General features: G+C 37.0%; 3 protein-coding genes across 3 annotated transcripts; all 3 read right to left on the bottom strand.

The window, feature by feature from the left end:
• Positions 1-8,003: 8,003 nt before the first annotated feature.
• On the bottom strand, positions 8,004-8,735 carry LOC114522376 (alpha-1A adrenergic receptor-like). The gene has a single exon (XM_028543047.1). It carries the CDS (start codon positions 8,733-8,735, stop codon positions 8,004-8,006), a length of 732 nt encoding a protein of 243 aa, XP_028398848.1.
• A 1,713-nt stretch (positions 8,736-10,448) lies between these two features.
• Positions 10,449-11,288, bottom strand: LOC114522377 (alpha-1A adrenergic receptor-like). Its single transcript, XM_028543048.1, has one exon. The coding sequence runs from the start codon at positions 11,230-11,232 to the stop codon at positions 10,456-10,458; it is 777 nt and encodes a 258-aa protein (XP_028398849.1). The 5' UTR covers positions 11,233-11,288; the 3' UTR covers positions 10,449-10,455.
• Positions 11,289-14,198: 2,910 nt separating this feature from the next.
• On the bottom strand, positions 14,199-15,705 carry LOC114522378 (alpha-1D adrenergic receptor-like). The gene has a single exon (XM_028543049.1). It carries the CDS (start codon positions 15,681-15,683, stop codon positions 14,694-14,696), a length of 990 nt encoding a protein of 329 aa, XP_028398850.1. The 5' UTR covers positions 15,684-15,705; the 3' UTR covers positions 14,199-14,693.
• Between the last annotated feature and the right edge of the window lie 3,989 nt (positions 15,706-19,694).

The raw sequence follows: 19,694 nt of genomic DNA on the forward strand, positions 1-19,694 counted from the left end.
GTCAAGCATTAAATTCATGCATTTAGGAATTACTCGAAATGTAACCTCGTTCCCAGGACTTCTAGAAGTGGCCGAAGGAAAGATCTTTGGGGTAGAATATAAAGTATACGAATATGTATTTATTATTGGTCTGTGCAATGTTTACGGAACAAGTTAGTTACAACCGTGCCTGAAAGTTAGAAAAGAATTTCAGAAAAGCTTTTTTGTATCTTCTATGTCTTAATGCATATACGAAGGCATTTGCAATCGAGTTTATACCAATCAGCTGTAAAACAATATGCTTTGCGATTACAGGACCGTCGTCCGAGAAACACGTGCAGCGGCAAAAAAATTCAAGCAACATAATGATAATATATGGAACAAAACAACATGTCAGAATAGAAAAGATAATTGCAAATGTCTTTACTGCTTTCAATTCTTTTACGATGTGATGTAACCCGGCTATGTATTGCTCGCTCGATCGCTCCGTATGTTCGGAGTTTGATTTTTTTTCGCGTTCTTGTGCTGGTCTTTCTTGTTTATCACTACTCTGTGTTGGTCCGGCCGGCTGAATGTCTTCCAACTTTACTTGCTTAGACTGTAGTCCAGTTTTTGAAGCCATTCGTTGTCGCTGTTCTCGAACGATCTTCAATATCTTGCAGTTTAGAAATGCAATGATAGCAATGGGAGTTGGCAATTGAAATATGTAAAGCACCTTGAGTAATTTTTGTTCAGATTCCTCGCCCGTCACGAGGACAGAAACGAAAACTGAAAGCAAGGACGCTGCAACCAGCCAAATACAGCGGATAGCTACCTTAATTCGTCCTGATGTTACGATGAATGGGTATCTCAGAGGCTTTGCAATGAACACGTATCTATCAACGGTAATGAACAGCAGAAACGTCGTGGAGAGAAGAAGCGAAACAAAAGTTGTTGAGTAACCTATCTTCAAAATTTTGATAGCGTCGTCTTGATCATGCAGAAAGAACTCGGCGATTTTTCTTGGATAAAGTGATAAACAGACCAAAAGATCAGCAATTGCAAGGTTCTTAACCAACCAGCTGCTTGAAGTTTTGTCTTGGTTCAGATATATGTTATAAATAATGACCGCCATATTTCCCAATATTCCAATAATTAGGAAGAGGATATTAAGTACCAGAAAGATCAGAGAGAAATCTTCGTCATCTTCAGGTTCATGAGTTGGATTGCACATTTTGCTTCTTGCTCGGTTTTCGTTGTCGACCGTATAGAGCTAGCCTGCGTGCAGCTAAAAGTGCCTAAAAACATCTGGTAACACTTGAAACGTCGGCGACCTTTGTAAAGTGATCTTGAAAGAGAAGACTGCGCCATGCATTGCGCAAAGCGCAAACTGGAGTTCAGCAAATTCAGCTATTCAAATTTGGCGCCAGGAAATTTCGGTGAATTGAAATAGAAAAATTATAATGACTACGGTCGTCAAGCAAAAACCCACATCTTTAAAATTAAAACTTCCGAACAACAACATTTTGTTTTGACTCAAAGTTTATAAATATAACAGCTCTAATGCATTTAGAAAATATTTAATTTATTCAACGGCTCGATATGGATTGTGGGATACGTTGTCAAAAATGCCGTCTACGTCGAACAAGATGAGTGAAGTATTTACAATTTTCATCCGAAAACGTAACGAATTCTTGACGAAAATGAAACCTGTGATTACGTAATGTTTCTTTACATAATTTATTTCTGCGTTAAGGTGACTAAATGATATAAAATGCCGGCATTAAGAATGAATAATTCGTATTAATGGCGCAATAAACTATAATAAAACTTGGAACGATAACTAGGTTTTTCTCAGTTTTTGAACGTTTGAGACTGGCTTAAAACCTCACTATCTGCAGTATCTTGGAATGTTTTGAATCAGAAAAATAGGTTGATTTGCTAATTTTTAGAAAGAGTGAACAGGAAACAGAGTAAGAAACTCAGTGTTTTGCTTCATGTTTTGGGATTGACGAAGTATAGTGCTGAATGACAGATCAGCACATTTGCAGCTTTGCGTCGTAACGGAGGTGGTTGGCATAAACTCAATCGTAAATTCCTTTATCTATGCATTGAGACATAGAAAGTACATCAGAGCTTATAAGAAACTCTTTTCCACTCTATAGGAAAGCCTAAAGAAGTAATTTCCCATAAAAATTACTTAGTTTTGAAAACAATTATAACCACAATTTGTTAGTTAGCATTAGAGGATTGAAAGCCCGTTCAGATGTCGAACATTTAATGTGCACAATTGAATGCAAATGAGCTTAAACGATCAGTAACAAAGAAAGAATTAGCTGTGTATTCAAGTAATTTCGCTGATGAACGCCCGCGGGTTAACGGACCGAAAGCTTTGCGGTAGTAAATACTCACGTGGTGTACCTACAAGCTAATTTACTTATTGATGTCACCATGCAAACATGCATACAAGAATATTTTAATTAACGAAGACTTTAGCTCATTACAGTTGCGGGAATAGAAGCCTTCCGAAAAATATCGAGTAATTCATTTGCTCAAATTTATCAGTTGGCTTACGGAATTCATCAAATATTTGAAAACTTCTAACTTCCGGTTTAGAATGGACCAATCATATAAGTCTATTTATTTCATCATCCAATAGAATTAGAGATTGGTCAAGTCGAAACCGGAAGTTATGAGTTTCTCAAATATTTGATGAACTCCGTAAGCAAACTGATAAGTTTGAGCAAATGAATTACTCGATATTTTTCGGAACGCTTCTATTGCCGCGACTTTGGCATTTGGTTCGGCACGTAAAAAGTTCGACGTCTCAAACAGGCCCGAGGCTGCCGCGATAGCACCAGTTGGTAAATCTGATCAAATGTGAATATCAGACGCCGCTTATGTAAACTGGTTTGGCGGTCTAAGATTGAATCGTGAATGAATCATACTGCTAGTATGAAATAATAATACCTCGCCTTAAGTCGAAACGTCAAGAAGCGTTTTTTTCTATTTTAGACAGTCGTTATACCATATAAGACATCGTTTGCAGCATTCCAAAAGACGTATTAATACACAGAGATGACATAGTATAGTAGATACAGTCATACATAAAGAAATGACTTTTAATCATTGGCATTAACGTATTTATTTAAAATTCAGTTAAAACAAATTTAACATATATTACATGAGCAGGTGAATTTAGTAAAGCGACGTCGAATATACAAGACAAAATTATTCTCGTAATGCAAATCGTTCACAGAGGCAGTTCTACTTTAAGGTAGTATTTTTTTACTCGTGGGAAACTTTACAACAGGAAACTTCAATTTTTTCTAAATTTTGCATAATTATTGGATACAAAATCCCGCGGACACAGAGTGGAGACTATACAGAATATAATCTTGGTCGTCGGCATCTACGATGTTCTGCGTGCCTACTCAGTTCACTCTATACTACTCGTGGTTTATTCAGTGGCGTAGCCAGCCTGACGATTTAGTCATGCTATGCAAATTTTATGGTATTATCATTATTCATTTCTTTACAAATTTATTGTTTTTACAGTCAATGAACACCAAAATATTAGCATAGCATGACTAAATTGTCGGGCTGGCTACGCCACTGGGTTTATTTGTTTTCAGTCTCGTTATATCAACTTAAAGTCTATACTTTATGAACCGTCTTTATATTGGGCCTACTGATGTATTCTGCTAAGTTTAAAAATGTTCACAAATAAACGATGAACAAAAAAAAATGAATGACGAAATTTCACACACTTTGTAAAATGTTTTATTATGGTTAGCCCTAATTCTAAATCCGTCTATAAAATGGATCTTTATCTAACGTCAAGCATTAAATTCATGCATTTAAGAATTCCTCGAAATGTAACCTCGTTCCCAGGACTTCCAGAAGTGGCCGAAGTAAAGATCTATGGTGTAGAATATAAAGTATACGAATATGTATTTATTATTGGTCTGTGCAATGTTTACGGAACAAGTTAGTTACCGCCGTGCCTGAAAGGTAGAAAAGAATTTCAGAAAAGCCTTCCTGTATCTTCTATGTCTTAATGCATATACGAAGGCATTTGCAATTGAGTTTATACCAATCAGTTGTAAAACAATATGTATTGCGAGTTTAGAAACCTTAACGTCATCCGAGAAACACATGCAGCGGCAAAATGATCGAAGCAACATAATGATAATATATGGAACAAAACAACATGTCAGAATAGCGAAGATAATGGCAAATGTTTTTACTGCTTTCAATTCTTTTACGATGTGATGTAACCAGGCTATGTATTGCTCGCTCGATCGCTCCGTATCTTCGGAGTTTGATTTTTCTTCGCGTTCTTGTGCTGGTCGTTGTTGTTCATCACTACTCTGTGTTGGTCCGGCCGGCTGAATTTCTTCCAACTTTACTTCCTCAGACTGTAGCCCAGTTTCTGAAGCCATTCGTTGTCGCTGTTCTCGAACGATCTTCAATATCTTGTAGTTTAGAAATGCAATGATAGCAATAGGAGTTGGCAATAGAAATATGTGAAGCAACTCGAGTAATTTTTGTTCAGATTCCTCGCCCGTCACGTAGACAGAAACGAAAACTGAAAGCAAGGACGCTGCAACCAGCCAAATACAGCGGATAGCTACCTTAATTCGTCCTGATGTTAAGATGAATGGGTATTTCAGAGGCTTTCCTATGAACACGTATCTATCAACGGTAATGAACAGCAGAAACATTGTGGAGAGAAGAATCAAAACATAAGTTGTTGAATAACCTATCTTCAAATTTTCGATAGCGTCGTCTTGATCATGCAGAAAGAACTTGGCGATTTTTCTTGGATAAAGTGATAAACAGACCAAAAGATCAGCAATTGCAAGGTTCGTAACCAACCAGCTGCTTGAAGTTTTGTCTTGGTTCAGATATATGTTATAAATAATGACCGCCATATTTCCCAATATTCCAATAATTAGGAAGAGGATATTAAATACCAGAAAGATCGGCAAGAATTCTTCGTCATCTCCAGGATCATCAGTTGAATTGCACATTTTGCTTCTTGCTCGGTTTTCGTTGTCGACCGTATAGAGCTAGCCTGCGCGCAGACAAAAGTGCCCAAAAACATCTGGTAACACTTGAAACGTTGGCGACCTTTGTAGACAAAACTTCAGTGATCCTGAAAGAGAAGACTGCGCCATAGCGCAAAGCACAAACTGGAGTTCAACAAATTTAGCCATTCAAATTTGGCGCCAGGAAATTTTGGTGAATTGAAATAGAAAAATTATAATGACTACGGTCGTCAAGCGAAAACCCACTTCTTTAAAATTAAAACTTCCGAACAAAGATATTTTGTTTAATCTCAAAGTTTATAAACATAATACCTCTAATGCATTTGGAAAATATTTCATTTATTCAATGGCTTGATAGGGATTGTGGAATGCGTTGTCAAAAATGTCGTCTACATTGAACGAAATGGGTGAGGTATTTGCAATTTTTATCCGAAAACTTAACGAATTCTTGACGAAAATCAAAGCTGTGATTACGTAATTTTTCTTTACATAATTTATTCCCGCGTTAAGGTGACCAAATGATATAGAAGCCGGTATTAAGAATGAATAATAAGTAACTGGCCGCCAATATTTGTTGTCTGTTTTATTAAGATTAGCTCTAATCCTAAATCCATCCCCTAATCCTAATCTACTGTCAAGCATTAAATTTCGTGTATTTAGGAATTACTTGATAATTATTGCGTGATATCCTCAATGTAACCTCGTTCTCAGGACTTCTAAAAGTGCCCGAAGGAAAGATCTATGGTCTAGTATATAAAGTATATGAATATTTACTTATTATTAGAAGGGTTGGTCTGGCAATGTTTAGGGAACAAGTTAGTTACAGCCGTGCCCGAAAGTTTAAAAAGAGCTTCAGAAAAGCCTTCCTGTATCTTCTATGTCTTAATGCATATACGAAGGCATTAGCAATTGAGTTGATACCAATCAGTTCTAGAACAATACTCTTTGCGTCTTTAGGAGCGTCGTTCAAGTGTCTAACACATGTGTCGTCGCAAAATAATTGAAGCAACGTAATGATAATATATGGAACAAAACAACATGTCAGAATAGCGAAGATAATGGCAAATGTCTTTACTGCTTTCAATTCTTTTACGATGTGATGTAACCAGGCTATGTATTGCTCACTCGATCGCTCCGTATCTTCGGAGTTTGATTTTTCTTCGCGTTCTTGTGCTGGTCTTTCTTGTTCATCACTACTCTGTGTTGGTCCGGCCGGCTGAATGTCTTCCAACTTTACTTGCTTAGACTGTAGTCCAGTTTCTGAAGCTATTCGTTGTCGCTGTTCTCGAACGATCTTTAACATCTTGTAGTTCAGAAATGCTATGATAGCAATGGGAGTTGCCAATAGAAATATGTGAAGCAGCGCCGATGTAGACAATGCAGATTTTTCACCCGTCACCTCGACAGAAACGAGAACTAAAAGCAAGGACGCTGCAACCGGCCAAATACAGCGGATAGCTACGTTAATTCGTCTCGATGTTACGATGAATGGGTATTTCAGAGGCTTTGCAATAAACACGTATTTATCAACGGTAATGAACAGCAGAAACATCATAGAAAGACAAGACGAAACACCAGATGCGAATAAACCAATCTTCCAAACTAGATCTTCATGCAGAAGGAAAAAGAGAATTTTCGTAGGATAAAGTGTTAGACAGACCAAGAGATCAGCAATTGCAAGGTTAGCAACCAACCAGTTGCTTGAAGTTTTGTCTTGGTTAAGATACATGTTATAAATGATGACCGCCATATTACCCAATATTCCAATAATTAGGCAGAGGAAATTAAATACCAGAAAGATCAGCAAGAATTCTTCGTCATCTCCAGGATAATCAGTTGAATTCCGCATTTTGCTTCTTGCTCGGTTTTCGTTGTCGACCGTATAGAGCTAGCCTGCGCGCAGCCAAAAGTGCTAAAAAACATCTGGTAACACTTGAAACGTCGGCGACCTTTGTAGGCAAAACTTGAGTGATCTTGAAAGAGAAGACTGCGCCATAGCGCAAAGCGCAAACTGAAGTTCAGCAAATTTAGCCATTCAAATTTGGCGCCAGGAAAATTCGGTGAATTGAAATAGAAAAATTATAATGACTACGGTCGTCAAGCCAAAACCCACTTCTTTAAAATTAAAACTTCCGAACAACAACATTTTGTTTAGACTCAAAGTTTATAAATATAACAGCTTTAATTATGCATTTAGAAAATATTTAATTTATTCAACGGCTCGATAGGGATTGTGGAATACGTTGTCTAAAATGTCGTCTACATCGAACGAAATGGGTGAGGTATTTACAATTTTCATCCGAAAACGTAACGAATTCTTGACGAAAATGAAACCTGTGATTACGTAATGTTTTTTACATAATTTATTCCTGCGTTAAGGTGACTAAATGATATAAAATGCCGGTATTAAGAATGATTAATTCCTATGAATGGCACAATAAACTGTAATAAAACTTGGAACTATAACTACGCCGCCTTCTTTGATGCCAAAATTGAAGGTGGTTTTTCTGAGTTTTTGAATGTTTGAGACTGGCTTAAAATCTTACTATCTTGGATGTTTTAAAATAAGTAAAATAAATTCATTTGGCAATTGTTAAAAAGAGTGAACAGGAAACAGAGTAAATAACTCAGTTTTTTGCTTCATATTTTGGTATCTACGAAGTATAGTGCTGAGCTATAGAAGTTTTTATTCGAGGTTTTGTTACAGTTTACTGGAATAGCGTAAGTATCTGGCTGTCATATTATTTTTTGTCTGTTTTATTAGGATTAGCTCTAATCCTAAATCCATACCTAGTCCTAATCTAATGTCAAGCATTAAAATTCGTGTATTTAGGAATTACTTGAAAATTATTGCCGGGATATCCTCAATGTAAACTCGTTCCCAGGGTTTCTAGAAGTGGCCGAAAGAAAGATCTATGGTCTAGTATATAAAGTATATCAGTGAATATGTACTTATTATTGGTCTGTGCAATGATTGCGTTACAAAGTTAGTTACAGGCGTGCCCGAAAGGTAGAAAAAAACTTTACAAAAGCATTGCTGTATTTTCTATGTCTTGATGCATATACGAAGGCATTTGCAATTGAGTTTATACCAATCAGTTGTAAAACAATATGTATTGCGAGTTTAGAAACCTTAACGTCGCCCGAGAAACACATGCAGCTGCAAAATGATCGAAGCAACATAATGATAATATATGGAACAAAACAACATGTCAGAATAGCGAAGATAATGGCAAATGTCTTTACTGCTTTCAATTCTTTTACGATGTGATGTAACCAGGCTATGTATTGCTCGCTCGATCGCTCCGTATGTTCGGAGTTTGATTTTTCTTCGCGTTCTTGTGCTGGTCTTTCTTGTTCATCACTACTCTGTAGTGGTCCGGCCGGCTGAATTTCTTCCAACTTTACTTGCTCAGACTGTAGTCCAGTTTCTGAAACCATTCGTTGTCGCTGTTCTCGCGCGATCTTTAAAATCTTGTAATTCAGAAATGCTATGATAGCAATGGGAATTGGGAACAGAAATGTGTGAAGCAACTGTAATGATTCGTGTTCAGATTCGTCGCCCATCACGCGGACAGAAACGAGAACTATAAGCAACGACGCTGCAACCAGCCAAATACAAAGGACAGCTACCTTAATTTTTCTCGATGTTATGATCAATGGGTACTTCAAAGGCTTTGCAATGAACACGTATCTATCAACGGTAATGAACAGCAGAAGCATCGTAGAAAGAAAAGACAAAACACGAGGTGCCGATAAACCTAACTCCAAATTTAGATCTTCATGCAGAAAGAAAGCGAGAATTTTCATTGGATAAAGTGTTAGACAGACCAAAAGATCGGCAATTGCAAGGTTCGTAACCAACCAGCTGCTTAAAGTTTTGTCTTGGTTCAGATATATGTTATAAATGATGACCGCCATATTTCCAAATATTCCAATAATTACGAAGAGGAAATCACATACCAGAAAGATCAGCAAGAATTCTTCGTCATCTTTAGGATCACCAGTTGAATTGCACATTTTGCCTCTTGCTCGGTTTTCGTTGTCGACCGTATAGAGCTAGCCTGCGCGCAGCTAAAAGTGCCCAAGAACATCTGGTAACACTTGAAACGTCGGCGACCTTTGTAGGCAAAACTTCATTGATCTTGAAAGAGAAGACTGCGCCATAGCGCAAAGCGCAAACTGAAGTTAGCGCCAAGCGAAAAAATTCAGCGAAAAAAATTGGCGCAAAGAAATTTCAGCGAATTGAAATAAAAATAATTATAATGACGAAGGTCGCCAGCTAAAAATCTACTTTTTTAAAATTAAAAGTTCCAAACAACAACATTTTGTTCAGCCTTAAAGTTTATAAACAAAACGGCTCTAAATTATTTAAAAATATTTAATTTATTCAACGGCTCGATATGGATTGTGGGATACGTTGTCAAAAATGCCGTCTACATCGAACGAAATGGGTGAGGTATTTACAATTTTCGTCCGAAAACGTAACGAATCCTTGACAAAAATGAAACCGGTGATTACGTGATGTTTTTTACATAATTTATTCCTGCATTAAGGTGACCAAATGATATAGAAGCCGGTATTAAGAATGAATAATCAGTAACTGACCGCCATACTTTGTTGTCTCTTTTATTAAGATTGGCTCTAATCCTAAATCCATCCCCTAATCCTAATCTACTGTCAAGCATTAAAATTCGTGTATTTAGGAATTACTTGACAATTATTGCGAGATATTCTCAATGTAACCTCGTTCTCAGGACTTCCAAAAGTGCCCAAAGGAAAGGTCGGCGTTAGATCATATCGAACTAACGTATATGACGTCATAAATTTTGCAATAACGGAAGTATAATAACAGAAGTCTTACATGAAGTCTTTCTAGAGCTGGTTCATAAAAATGATAAAATAAAAATGGCGATGAATGATGATACATTTATACATTTATAAATGTACACGAAAGTGTAAATGTCTGTTACCCTCATACCCAGTATAGGAGTGATCATATACTTATGTAATAGTATCTCTGGCTTTACCTTAATTACGGTTAGGGTTAGGGTTATTGAAAATTTTAAATTTTATGACGTCATGTACGTTAGTTCGATATGATCTAACGCCGACCCAAAGGAAAGATCTATGGTCTATAGTATATAAAGTATATGAATATTTACTTATTATAAGAATGGTTGGTCTGGCAATGTTTACGGAATAAAGGCTGTTTTCCACTTACGCGTTTTTCATACGCACGTACACGCAGGTAAAAGTCTAAATCCTTGTACATGTTACCTTTGAAAAAACTAAGTGATTAAATCAAAGGGACTTATTTTTTTGTATATTTTAGTATGCATTAGTTGACCTAGATGTTAAATAATAAAAATTTAAAAGCATTCAAATGTTTCCGTACGTGTACGTGCGTATAAATAACGCGTAAGTGGAAAGCAGCTTTAAGTTAATTCAGGCGCGCCTGAAAGGTAGAAAAAAGCTTCAGAAAAGCCTTCCTGTATCTTCTATGTCTTAATGCATATACGAAGGCATTAGCAATTGAGTTTATACCAATCAGTTCTAGAACAATATCCTTTGCGTGATTGTTGCGCGGGAAACACGTGCAGCAAAATGATTTAAGCAACATAATGATGATATATGGAACAAAACAACACGTCAGTATAGCGAAGATAATGGCGAATGTTTTTACTGCTTTCAATTCTTTTACGATGTGATGTAACCAGCCTATGTATTGCTCGCTCGATCGCTCCGTATGTTCGGAGTTTGATTTTTCTTCGCGTTCTTGTGCTGGTCTTTGTTGTTCATCACTACTCTGTGTTGGTCCAGCCGGCTGAATGTCTTCCAACTTTACTTGCTCAGACTGTAGCCCAGTTTCTGAAGCCATTCGTTGTCGCTGCTCTCGAACGATCTTTAACATCTTGTAGTTCAGAAATGCAATGATAGCAATGGGAGTTGGCAATAGAAATATGTGAAACGGCTTCAATTGCAATTTATTATATACCGATTTTCCGCCCACTATGTAGACAGAAACAAAAACTGAAAGCAAAGACGCTGCAACCAGCCAAATACAAAGGACAGCTACTTTAATTTTTCTGAATGTTACGATCAATGGGTATTTCAAAGGCTTTGCAATGAACACGTATCTATCGACGGTAATGAACAGCAGAAACATCATGGAAAGAAGAAGCAAAACTAAAGTTGCCGAATATAAACCAATCTTCATTGATTGATCTCGGAGAAAGATCTTGGCAATTTTTCTCGGATAGAGTGTTAGACAGACCAAAAGATCAGCAATTGCAAGGTTCGTAACCAACCAGCTGCTTGAAGTTTTGTCTTGGTTCAGATATATGTTATAAATGATGACTGCCATATTTCCCAATATTCCAATAATTACGAAGAGGAAATTTAATACCAGAAAGAGCAGAGAGAATTCTTCGTCATCTTCAGAAACGTCAGTTGAATTGCACATTTTGCTTCTTGCTCGGTTTTCGTTGTCGACCGTATAGAGCTAGCCTGCGTGCAGCTAAAAGTGCCCAAAAACATCTGGTAACACTTGAAACATTGCGTTTGTGTTCAGCTAAATGAACGTTACGTTGGCGACCGTTGTAGACAAAATGTAAGTGATCTGGAAAGGGAAGATTGCGGCAAAGCATAAACTGGTTGGCGCCAAGAGAAAAAAATCAGTCACTGAAGCTTGACGCAAGGAAATTTAAATTTTATACCTCCAATTCATTTAGAAAATATTTAATTTATTCAACGACAAGCTCGATATGGATTGTGGGATACGTTGTCAAAAATGCCGTCCACATCGAACGAAATGAGTGAGGTATTTGCAATATTCGTCCGAGAACCTGACGAATTCTTGACGAAAATAAAACCTGTGTTTCGGTAATGTTTCTTTACATAATTTATTCCTTCGTTAAGGTGACTAAATGATATAAAATGCCGGTATTAAGAATGAATAATTCGTATGAATGGCACAATAAACTGTAATAAAACTTGGAACTATAACTACGCCGCCTTCTTTGATGCCAAAATTGAAGGTGGTTTTTCTGAGTTTTTGAACGTTTGAGACTGGCTTAAAACCTTACTATCTGCAGTATCTGGGAATGTTTTGAATTAGTAAAATAAGTTGATTTGCTAATTTTTAGAAAGAGTGAACAGGAAACAGAGTAAGAAACTTAGTTTTTTGCTTCATATTTTGGTATTTACGAAGTATAGTGCTGAACTATAGAAGTTTTTATTCGAGGTTTTATTACAGTTTACTGGAATAATGTAAGTATTTGGCTTCCATATTTTTCGTCTGTTTGATTAAAATTAGGTCTAATCCTAAATCCATACCCTAATCCTAATCTACTGTCAAGCATTAAAATTCGTGTTTTTAGGAATTACTTGACAATTATTGCCGGGATATCCTCAATGTAACCTCGTTCTCGGGACTTCTAAAAGTGCCCGAGGGGAAGATCTATGGTCTACTATATAAAGTATATGAATATGTACTTATTATAAGAAGGGTTGGTCTGGCAATGTTTACGGAATAAGTTAATTCAGGCGTGCCCGAAAGGTAGAAAAGAGCTTCAGAAAAGCCTTCCTGTATCTTCTATGTCTTAATGCATATACGAAGGCATTAGCAATTGAGTTTATACCAATCAGTTCCAGAACAATATTCTTTGCGAGTTTAGGAGCGTCGACTTCGTTGTCCGAGCGTCTGTCATATGTGTCGACGCAAAATGATTGAAGCAACATAATGATAATATATGGAACAAAACAACATGTCAGTATAGCAAAGATAATCGCAAATGTCTTCACTGCTTTCAATTCTTTTACGATGTGATGTAACCAGGCTATGTATTGCTCCCTCGATCGCTCCGTATCTTCGGAGTTTGATTTTTCTTCGCGTTCTTGTGCTGGTCTTTCTTGTTCATCACTACTCTGTGTTGGTCCGGCCGGCTGAATTTCTTCCAACTTTACTTGCTTAGACTGTACTCCAGTTTCTGAAGCCATTCGTTGTCGCTGTTCTCGAACGATCTTTAACATCTTGTAGTTCAGAAATGCAATGATAGCAATGGGAGTTGGCAATAGAAATGTGTGAAACAGCGTCAATTTATTATATTCAGATTTTCCGCCCACCATGTGGACAGAAACAAAAACTAAAAACATGAACGATGAAGCCAGCCAAATACAGCGGATAGCTACCTTAATTCGTCCTGATTTTACGATCAATGGGTATCTCAGAGGCTTTGCAATGAACACGTATCTATCAACGGTAATGAACAGCAGAAACATCGTAGAAAGAAAAGATGAAACACGAGATGCCGGTAAACCTATATTCCAAATTAGATACTCATGCAGAAAGAAAGCGAGAATTTTCATTGGATAAAGCGTTAAACAGACCAAAAGATCAGCAATTGCAAGGTTCGTAACCAACCAGCTGCTTAAAGTTTTGTCTTGGTTCAGATATATGTTATAAATGATGACCGCCAAATTTCCCAATATTCCAATAATTACGAAGAGGAAATTAAATACCAGAAAGATCAGGTAGAATTCTTCGTTATCTTCGTGTTCATGAGTTGAATTTGACATTTTGCTTCTTGCTCAGTTTTCTTTGTCGACAGTATAGAGCTAGCCTGCGTGCAGCCAAAAGTGCCCAAAAACATCTGGTAACACTTGAAACATTGCATTTGTGTTCAGCTAAATGAACGTTATGTTGGCGACCCTTGTAGACAAAACATAAGTGATCTGGGAAGGGAAGATTGCGCCAAAGCACAAACTGGTTGGCGCTAAGCGAAAAAAATCAGTCACTAAAGTTTGGCGCCAGAAAATTTAAATATTATACCTCCAATTCGTTTAGAAAATATTCAATTTATTTAACGACAAGCTCGATATGGATTGTGGCATACGTTGTCAAAAATGCCGTCTACATCAAACGAAATGAGTGAGGTATTTACAATTTTCATCTGAAAACCTGACGAATTCTTGACGAAAATAAAACCTGTGTTTACGTAATATTTTTTAACCTAATTCATTCCTGCGTTAAGGTGACTAAATGATATAAAATGCCGGTATTAAGAATGAATAATTCGTATGAATGGCGCAATAAACTGTAATAAAACTTGGAACGATAACTTCGCCGCCTTCTTTGATGCCAAAATTGAAGGTGGTTTTTCTGAGTTTTGGAAGGTTTGAGACTGGCTTAAAATCTTACTATCTTGGATGTTTTGAAATAAGTAAAATGAATTGATTTGCTAATGTTTAGAAAGAGTGAACAGTAAACAGAGTAAAAAACTCAGTTTTTTGCTTCATGTTTTGCCGGGCATCTACGAAGTATAGTGCTGAACTATAGAAGTTTTTATTCGAAATTTTATTACAGTTTACTGGAATAATGTAAGTATTTGGCTTCCATATTTGTCGTCTGTTTGATTAAGATTAGCTCTAATCCTAAATCCATCCCCTAATCCTAATCTAATGTTAAGCATTAAAATTCTTGTATTTAGGAATTACTTGACAATTATTGCCAGTATATCCTCAATGTAACCTCGTTCTCAGGACTTCTAAAAGTGCCCGAAGGAAAGATCTATGGTCTAGTATATAAAGTATATGAATATTTACTTATTATAAGAATAGTTGGTCTGGCAATGTTTTCGGAACAAGTTAGTTACAGCCGTGCCCAAAGGGTAGAAAAAGCTACAGAAAAGCCTTGCTGTATCTTCTATGTCTTAATGCATATACGAAGGCATTAGCAATTGAATTTATACCAATCAGTTCTAGAACAATATGCTTTGCGAGAAGCACGTCGTTCGAGAAACACATGTGCCAGCAAAATAATTGAAGCAACATAATGATAATATATGGAACATAACAACATGTCAGAATAGCGAAGATAATGGCAAATGTCTTTACTGCTTTCAATTCTTTTACGATGTGATGTAACCAGGCTATGTATTGCTCGCTCGATCGTTCCGTATGTTCGGAGTTTGATTTTTCTTCGCGTTCTTGTGCTGGTCTTTCTTGTTCATCACTACTCTGTGTTGGTCCGGCCTGTTGAATGTCTTCCAACTTTACTTGCTCAGACTGTACTCCAGTTTCTGAAGCCATTCGTTGTCGCTGTTCTCGAACGATCTTCAATATCTTGTAGTTCAGAAATGCAATGATAGCAATGGGAGTGAGCAATAGAAATATGTGAAGCAGCACCAATGTAGAATATGCAGATTTTTCGCCAGCCATGTAGACAGAAACGAGAACTAAAAGCAAGGACGCTGCAACCAGCCAAATACAGCGGTTAGCTACCTTTATTCGTCTCGATATTACGATCGATGGGTATTTCAGAGGCTTTGCAATGAACACGTATCTATCAACGGTAATGAACAGCAGAAACATCGTAGAAAGAAAAGACGAAACACCACATGCCGGTAAACCAATCTTCCAAATTAGATCCTCATGCAGAAAGAAAGCGAGAATTTTCATTGGATAAAGTGTTAGACAGACCAAAAGATCAGCAATTGCAAGGTTCGCAACCAACCAGCTGCTTGAAGTTTTGTCTTGGTTCAGATATATGTTATAAATGATGACCGCCATATTTCCCAATATTCCAATAATTAGGAAGAGGATATTAAATACCAGAAAGATCAGGTAGAATTCTTCGTTATCTTCAGGATAATCAGTTGAATTCCGCATTTTGCTTACTACTCAAATTTCGTTGTCGACCGTATAGAGGTAGCCTGCGTGCAGCCAAAAGTGCCCACAAACATCTGGTAACACTTGAAACGTCGGCCGACCTTTGTAGGCAAAACTTCAGTGATCTTGAAAGAGAAGACTGCGCTATAGCGCAAAGTGCAAACTGGATTTAGCGCCAAGCGAAAAAATTTGGCGAAAAAAATTGGCGCCAGGAAATTTCGGCGAATTGAAATAAAAAGAATTAAAATGACGAAGGTCGCCAGCTATAAATCTACATTTTTAAAATTAAAAGTTCCAAACAACAACATTTTGTTCAGCCTCAAAGTTTATAAACATATTTCCCAATATACCAATAATTACGAAGAGGAAATTGAATACCAGAAAGATCAGCAAGAATTTTTCGTCATCTTCAGGATCACCAGTTGAATTGCACATTTTGCTTCTTGCTCAGTTTTCTTTGTCGACCGTATGAAGCTAGCCTGCGTGCAGCTAAAAGTGCCCAAAAACATCTGGTAACACTTGAAACGTCGGCGACCTTTGTAGGCAAAACTTCAGTGATCTTGAAAGAGAAGACTGCGCTATAGCGCAAAGCGCAAACTGGAGTTAGCGCAAAGCGAAAAAATTCGGCGAAAAAAATTGGTGCCAGGAAATCTCGGCGAACTGAAATAAAAATAATAACAATGACGAAGGTCGCTAGGTAAAAATCTACTTTTTTAAAATTAAAACTTCCAAACAACAACATTTTGTTCAGCCTCAAAGTTTATAAACAAAACGGCTCTAATTCATTTAAAAATATTTAATTTATTCAACGGTTCGATATGGATTGTGGGATACGTTGTCAAAAATGCCGTCTACATCGAACGAAATGGGTGAGGTATTTACAATTTTCGTCCGAAAACGTAACGAATTATTGACGAAAATTAAACCGGTGATTGCGTGATATTTTTTACATAATTTATTCCCGCGTTAAGGTGACCAAATGATATAGCAGCCGGTATTGAGAAAGAATAATCAGTAACTGGCCGCCAATATTTGTTGTCTGTTTTATTAAGATTAGCTCTAATCCTAAATCCATACCCTAATCCTAATCTACTGTCAAGCATTAAAATTCGTGTATTTAGGAATTACTTGACAATTATTGCGTGATATCCTCAATGTAACCTCGTTCTCAGGACTTCTAACAGTGCCCAAAGGAAAGATCTATGGTCTAGTATATAAAGTATATGAATATTTACTTATTATAAGAAGGGTTGGTCTGGCAATGTTTACGGAATAAAGGCTGTTTTCCACTTACGCGTTTTTCATACGCACGTACACGCACGTAAAAGTCTAAATCCTTGTACATGTTACCTTTGGAAAAACTAAGTGATTAAATCAAAGGGACTTAGTTTTCTCCATATTTTAGTGTGCAATAGTTGACCTAGATGTTACATAATAAAAATTTAAAAGCATTTAAATGTTTCCGTACGTGTACGTGCGTATAAAAAACGCACAAGTGGAAAGCAGCCTTAAAGTAATTCAGGCGTGCCGGAAGGTAGAAAAAAGCTTCAGAAAAGCCTTTCTGTATCTTCTATGTCTTAATGCATATACAAAGGCATTAGCAATTGAGTTTATACCAATCAGTTCTAGAACAATATGCTTTGCGTGTTTAGAAGCTTTGTGCGAGAAACACGTGCAGCGGCAAAATAATTGAAGCAACATAATGATAATATATGGAACAAAACAACATGTCAGAATAGCGAAGATAATGGAAAATGTCTTCACTGCTTTCAATTCTTTTACGATGTGATGTAACCAGGCTATGTATTGCTCGCTCGATCGCTCCGTATCTTCGGAGTTTGAATTTTCTTCGCGTTCTTGTGCTGGTCTTTGTTGTTTATCACAACTCTGTGTTGGTCCGGCCGGCTGAATGTCTTCCAACTTTACTTCCTCAGACTGTAGTCCAGTTTCTGAAGCCATTCGTTGTCGCTGTTCTCGAACGATCTTTAACATCTTGTAGTTCAGAAATGCAATGATAGCAATGGGAGTGAGCAATAGAAATATGTGAAGCAACACCAATGTAGAATATGCAGATTTTTCGCCAGCCATGTAGACAGAAACGAGAACTAAAAGCAAGGACGCTGCAACCAGCCAAATACAGCGGTTAGCTACCTTTATTCGTCTCGATATTACGATCGATGGGTATTTCAGAGGCTTTGCAATGAACACGTATTTACCAACGGTAATGAACAGCAGAAACATCGTAGAAAGAAAAGACGAAACACCACATGCCGGTAAACCAATCTTCCAAATTAGATCCTCATGCAGAAAGAAAGCGAGAATTTTCATTGGATAAAGTGTTAGACAGACCAAAAGATCAGCAATTGCAAGGTTCGCAACCAACCAGCTGCTTGAAGTTTTGTCGTGGTTCAGATATATGTTATAAATGATGACCGCCATATTTCCCAATATTCCAATAATTAGGAAGAGGATATTAAATACCAGAAAGATCAGGTAGAATTCTTCGTTATCTTCAGGATAATCAGTTGAATTCCGCATTTTGCTTACTACTCAAATTTCGTTGTCGACCGTATAGAGGTAGCCTGCGTGCAGCCAAAAGTGCCCAAAAACATCTGGTAACACTTGAAACGTCGGCCGACCTTTGTAGGCAAAACTTCAGTGATCTTGAAAGAGAAGACTGCGCTATAGCGCAAAGCGCAAACTGGAGTTAGCGCCAAGCGAAAAAATTTGGCAAAAAAAATTGGCGCCAGGAAATTTCGGCGAATTGAAATAAAAAGAATTATAATGACGAAGGTCGCCAGCTATAAATCTACATTTTTAAAATTAAAACTTCCAAACAACAACATTTTGTTCAGCCTCAAAGTTTATAAACATAGCAGCTCTAATTCATTTGAAAATATCTAATTTATTCAACGGCTCGATATGGATTGTGGGATACGTTGTCAAAAATGCCGTCTACATCGAACGAAATGGGTGAGGTATTTACAATTTTCGTCCGAAAACGTAACGAATTCCTGACGAAAATGAAGCCGGTGATTACGTGATATTTTTTTACATAATTTATTCCCGCGTTAAGGTGACCAAATGATATAGAAGCCAATATTAAGAATGAATAGTCAGTAACCGGCCGCCATATTTGTTGTCCGTTTTATTAAGATTAGCTCTAATCCTAAATCCATCCCCTAATCCTAATCTACTTTTAAGCATTAAAATTCGTGTATTTAGGAATTACTTGACAATTATTGCGTGATATCCTCAATGTAACCTCGTTCTCAGGACTTCTAACAGTGCCCAAAGGAAAGATCTATGGTCTAGTATATAAAGTATATGAATATTTACTTATTATAAGAAGGGTTGGTCTGGCAATGTTTACGGAATAAAGGCTGTTTTCCACTTACGCGTTTTTCATACGCACGAGTACACGCACGTAAAAGTCTAAATGCTTGTACATGTTACCTTTGAAAAAACTAAGTAATTAAATCAAAGGGACTTAGTTTTCTCCATATTTTAGTGTGCATTAGTTGACCTAGATGTTACATAATAAAAATTTAAAAGCATTTAAATGTTTCCGTACGTGTACGTGCGTATAAAAAACGCATAAGTTGAAAGCAACCTTTAAGTTAATTCAGGCGCGCCCGAAAGGTAGAAAAAAGCTTCAGAAAAGCCTTCCTGTATCTTCTATGTCTTAATGCATATACGAAGGCATTAGCAATTGAGTTTATACCAATCAGTTCTAGAACAATATCCTTTACGTGATAAGCCTTGTTCGAGGACGGGGAACATAAGTCCTGGCAAAATGATTTAAGCAACATAATGATAATATATGGAACAAAACAACATGTCAGAATAGCGAAGATAATGGCAAATGTCTTTACTGCTTTCAATTCTTTTACGATGTGATGTAATCAGGCTATGTATTGCTCGCTCGATCGCTCCGTATGTTCGGAGTTTGATTTTTCTTCGCGTTCTTGTGCTGGTCTTTCTTGTTCATCACTACTCTGTGTTGGTCCG

Source organism: Dendronephthya gigantea, unplaced genomic scaffold (genome assembly GCF_004324835.1).
Source record: "Dendronephthya gigantea isolate DGI-Jeju-01 unplaced genomic scaffold, DenGig_1.0 000022F, whole genome shotgun sequence".
Lineage (NCBI taxonomy): Eukaryota > Metazoa > Cnidaria > Anthozoa > Malacalcyonacea > Nephtheidae > Dendronephthya > Dendronephthya gigantea.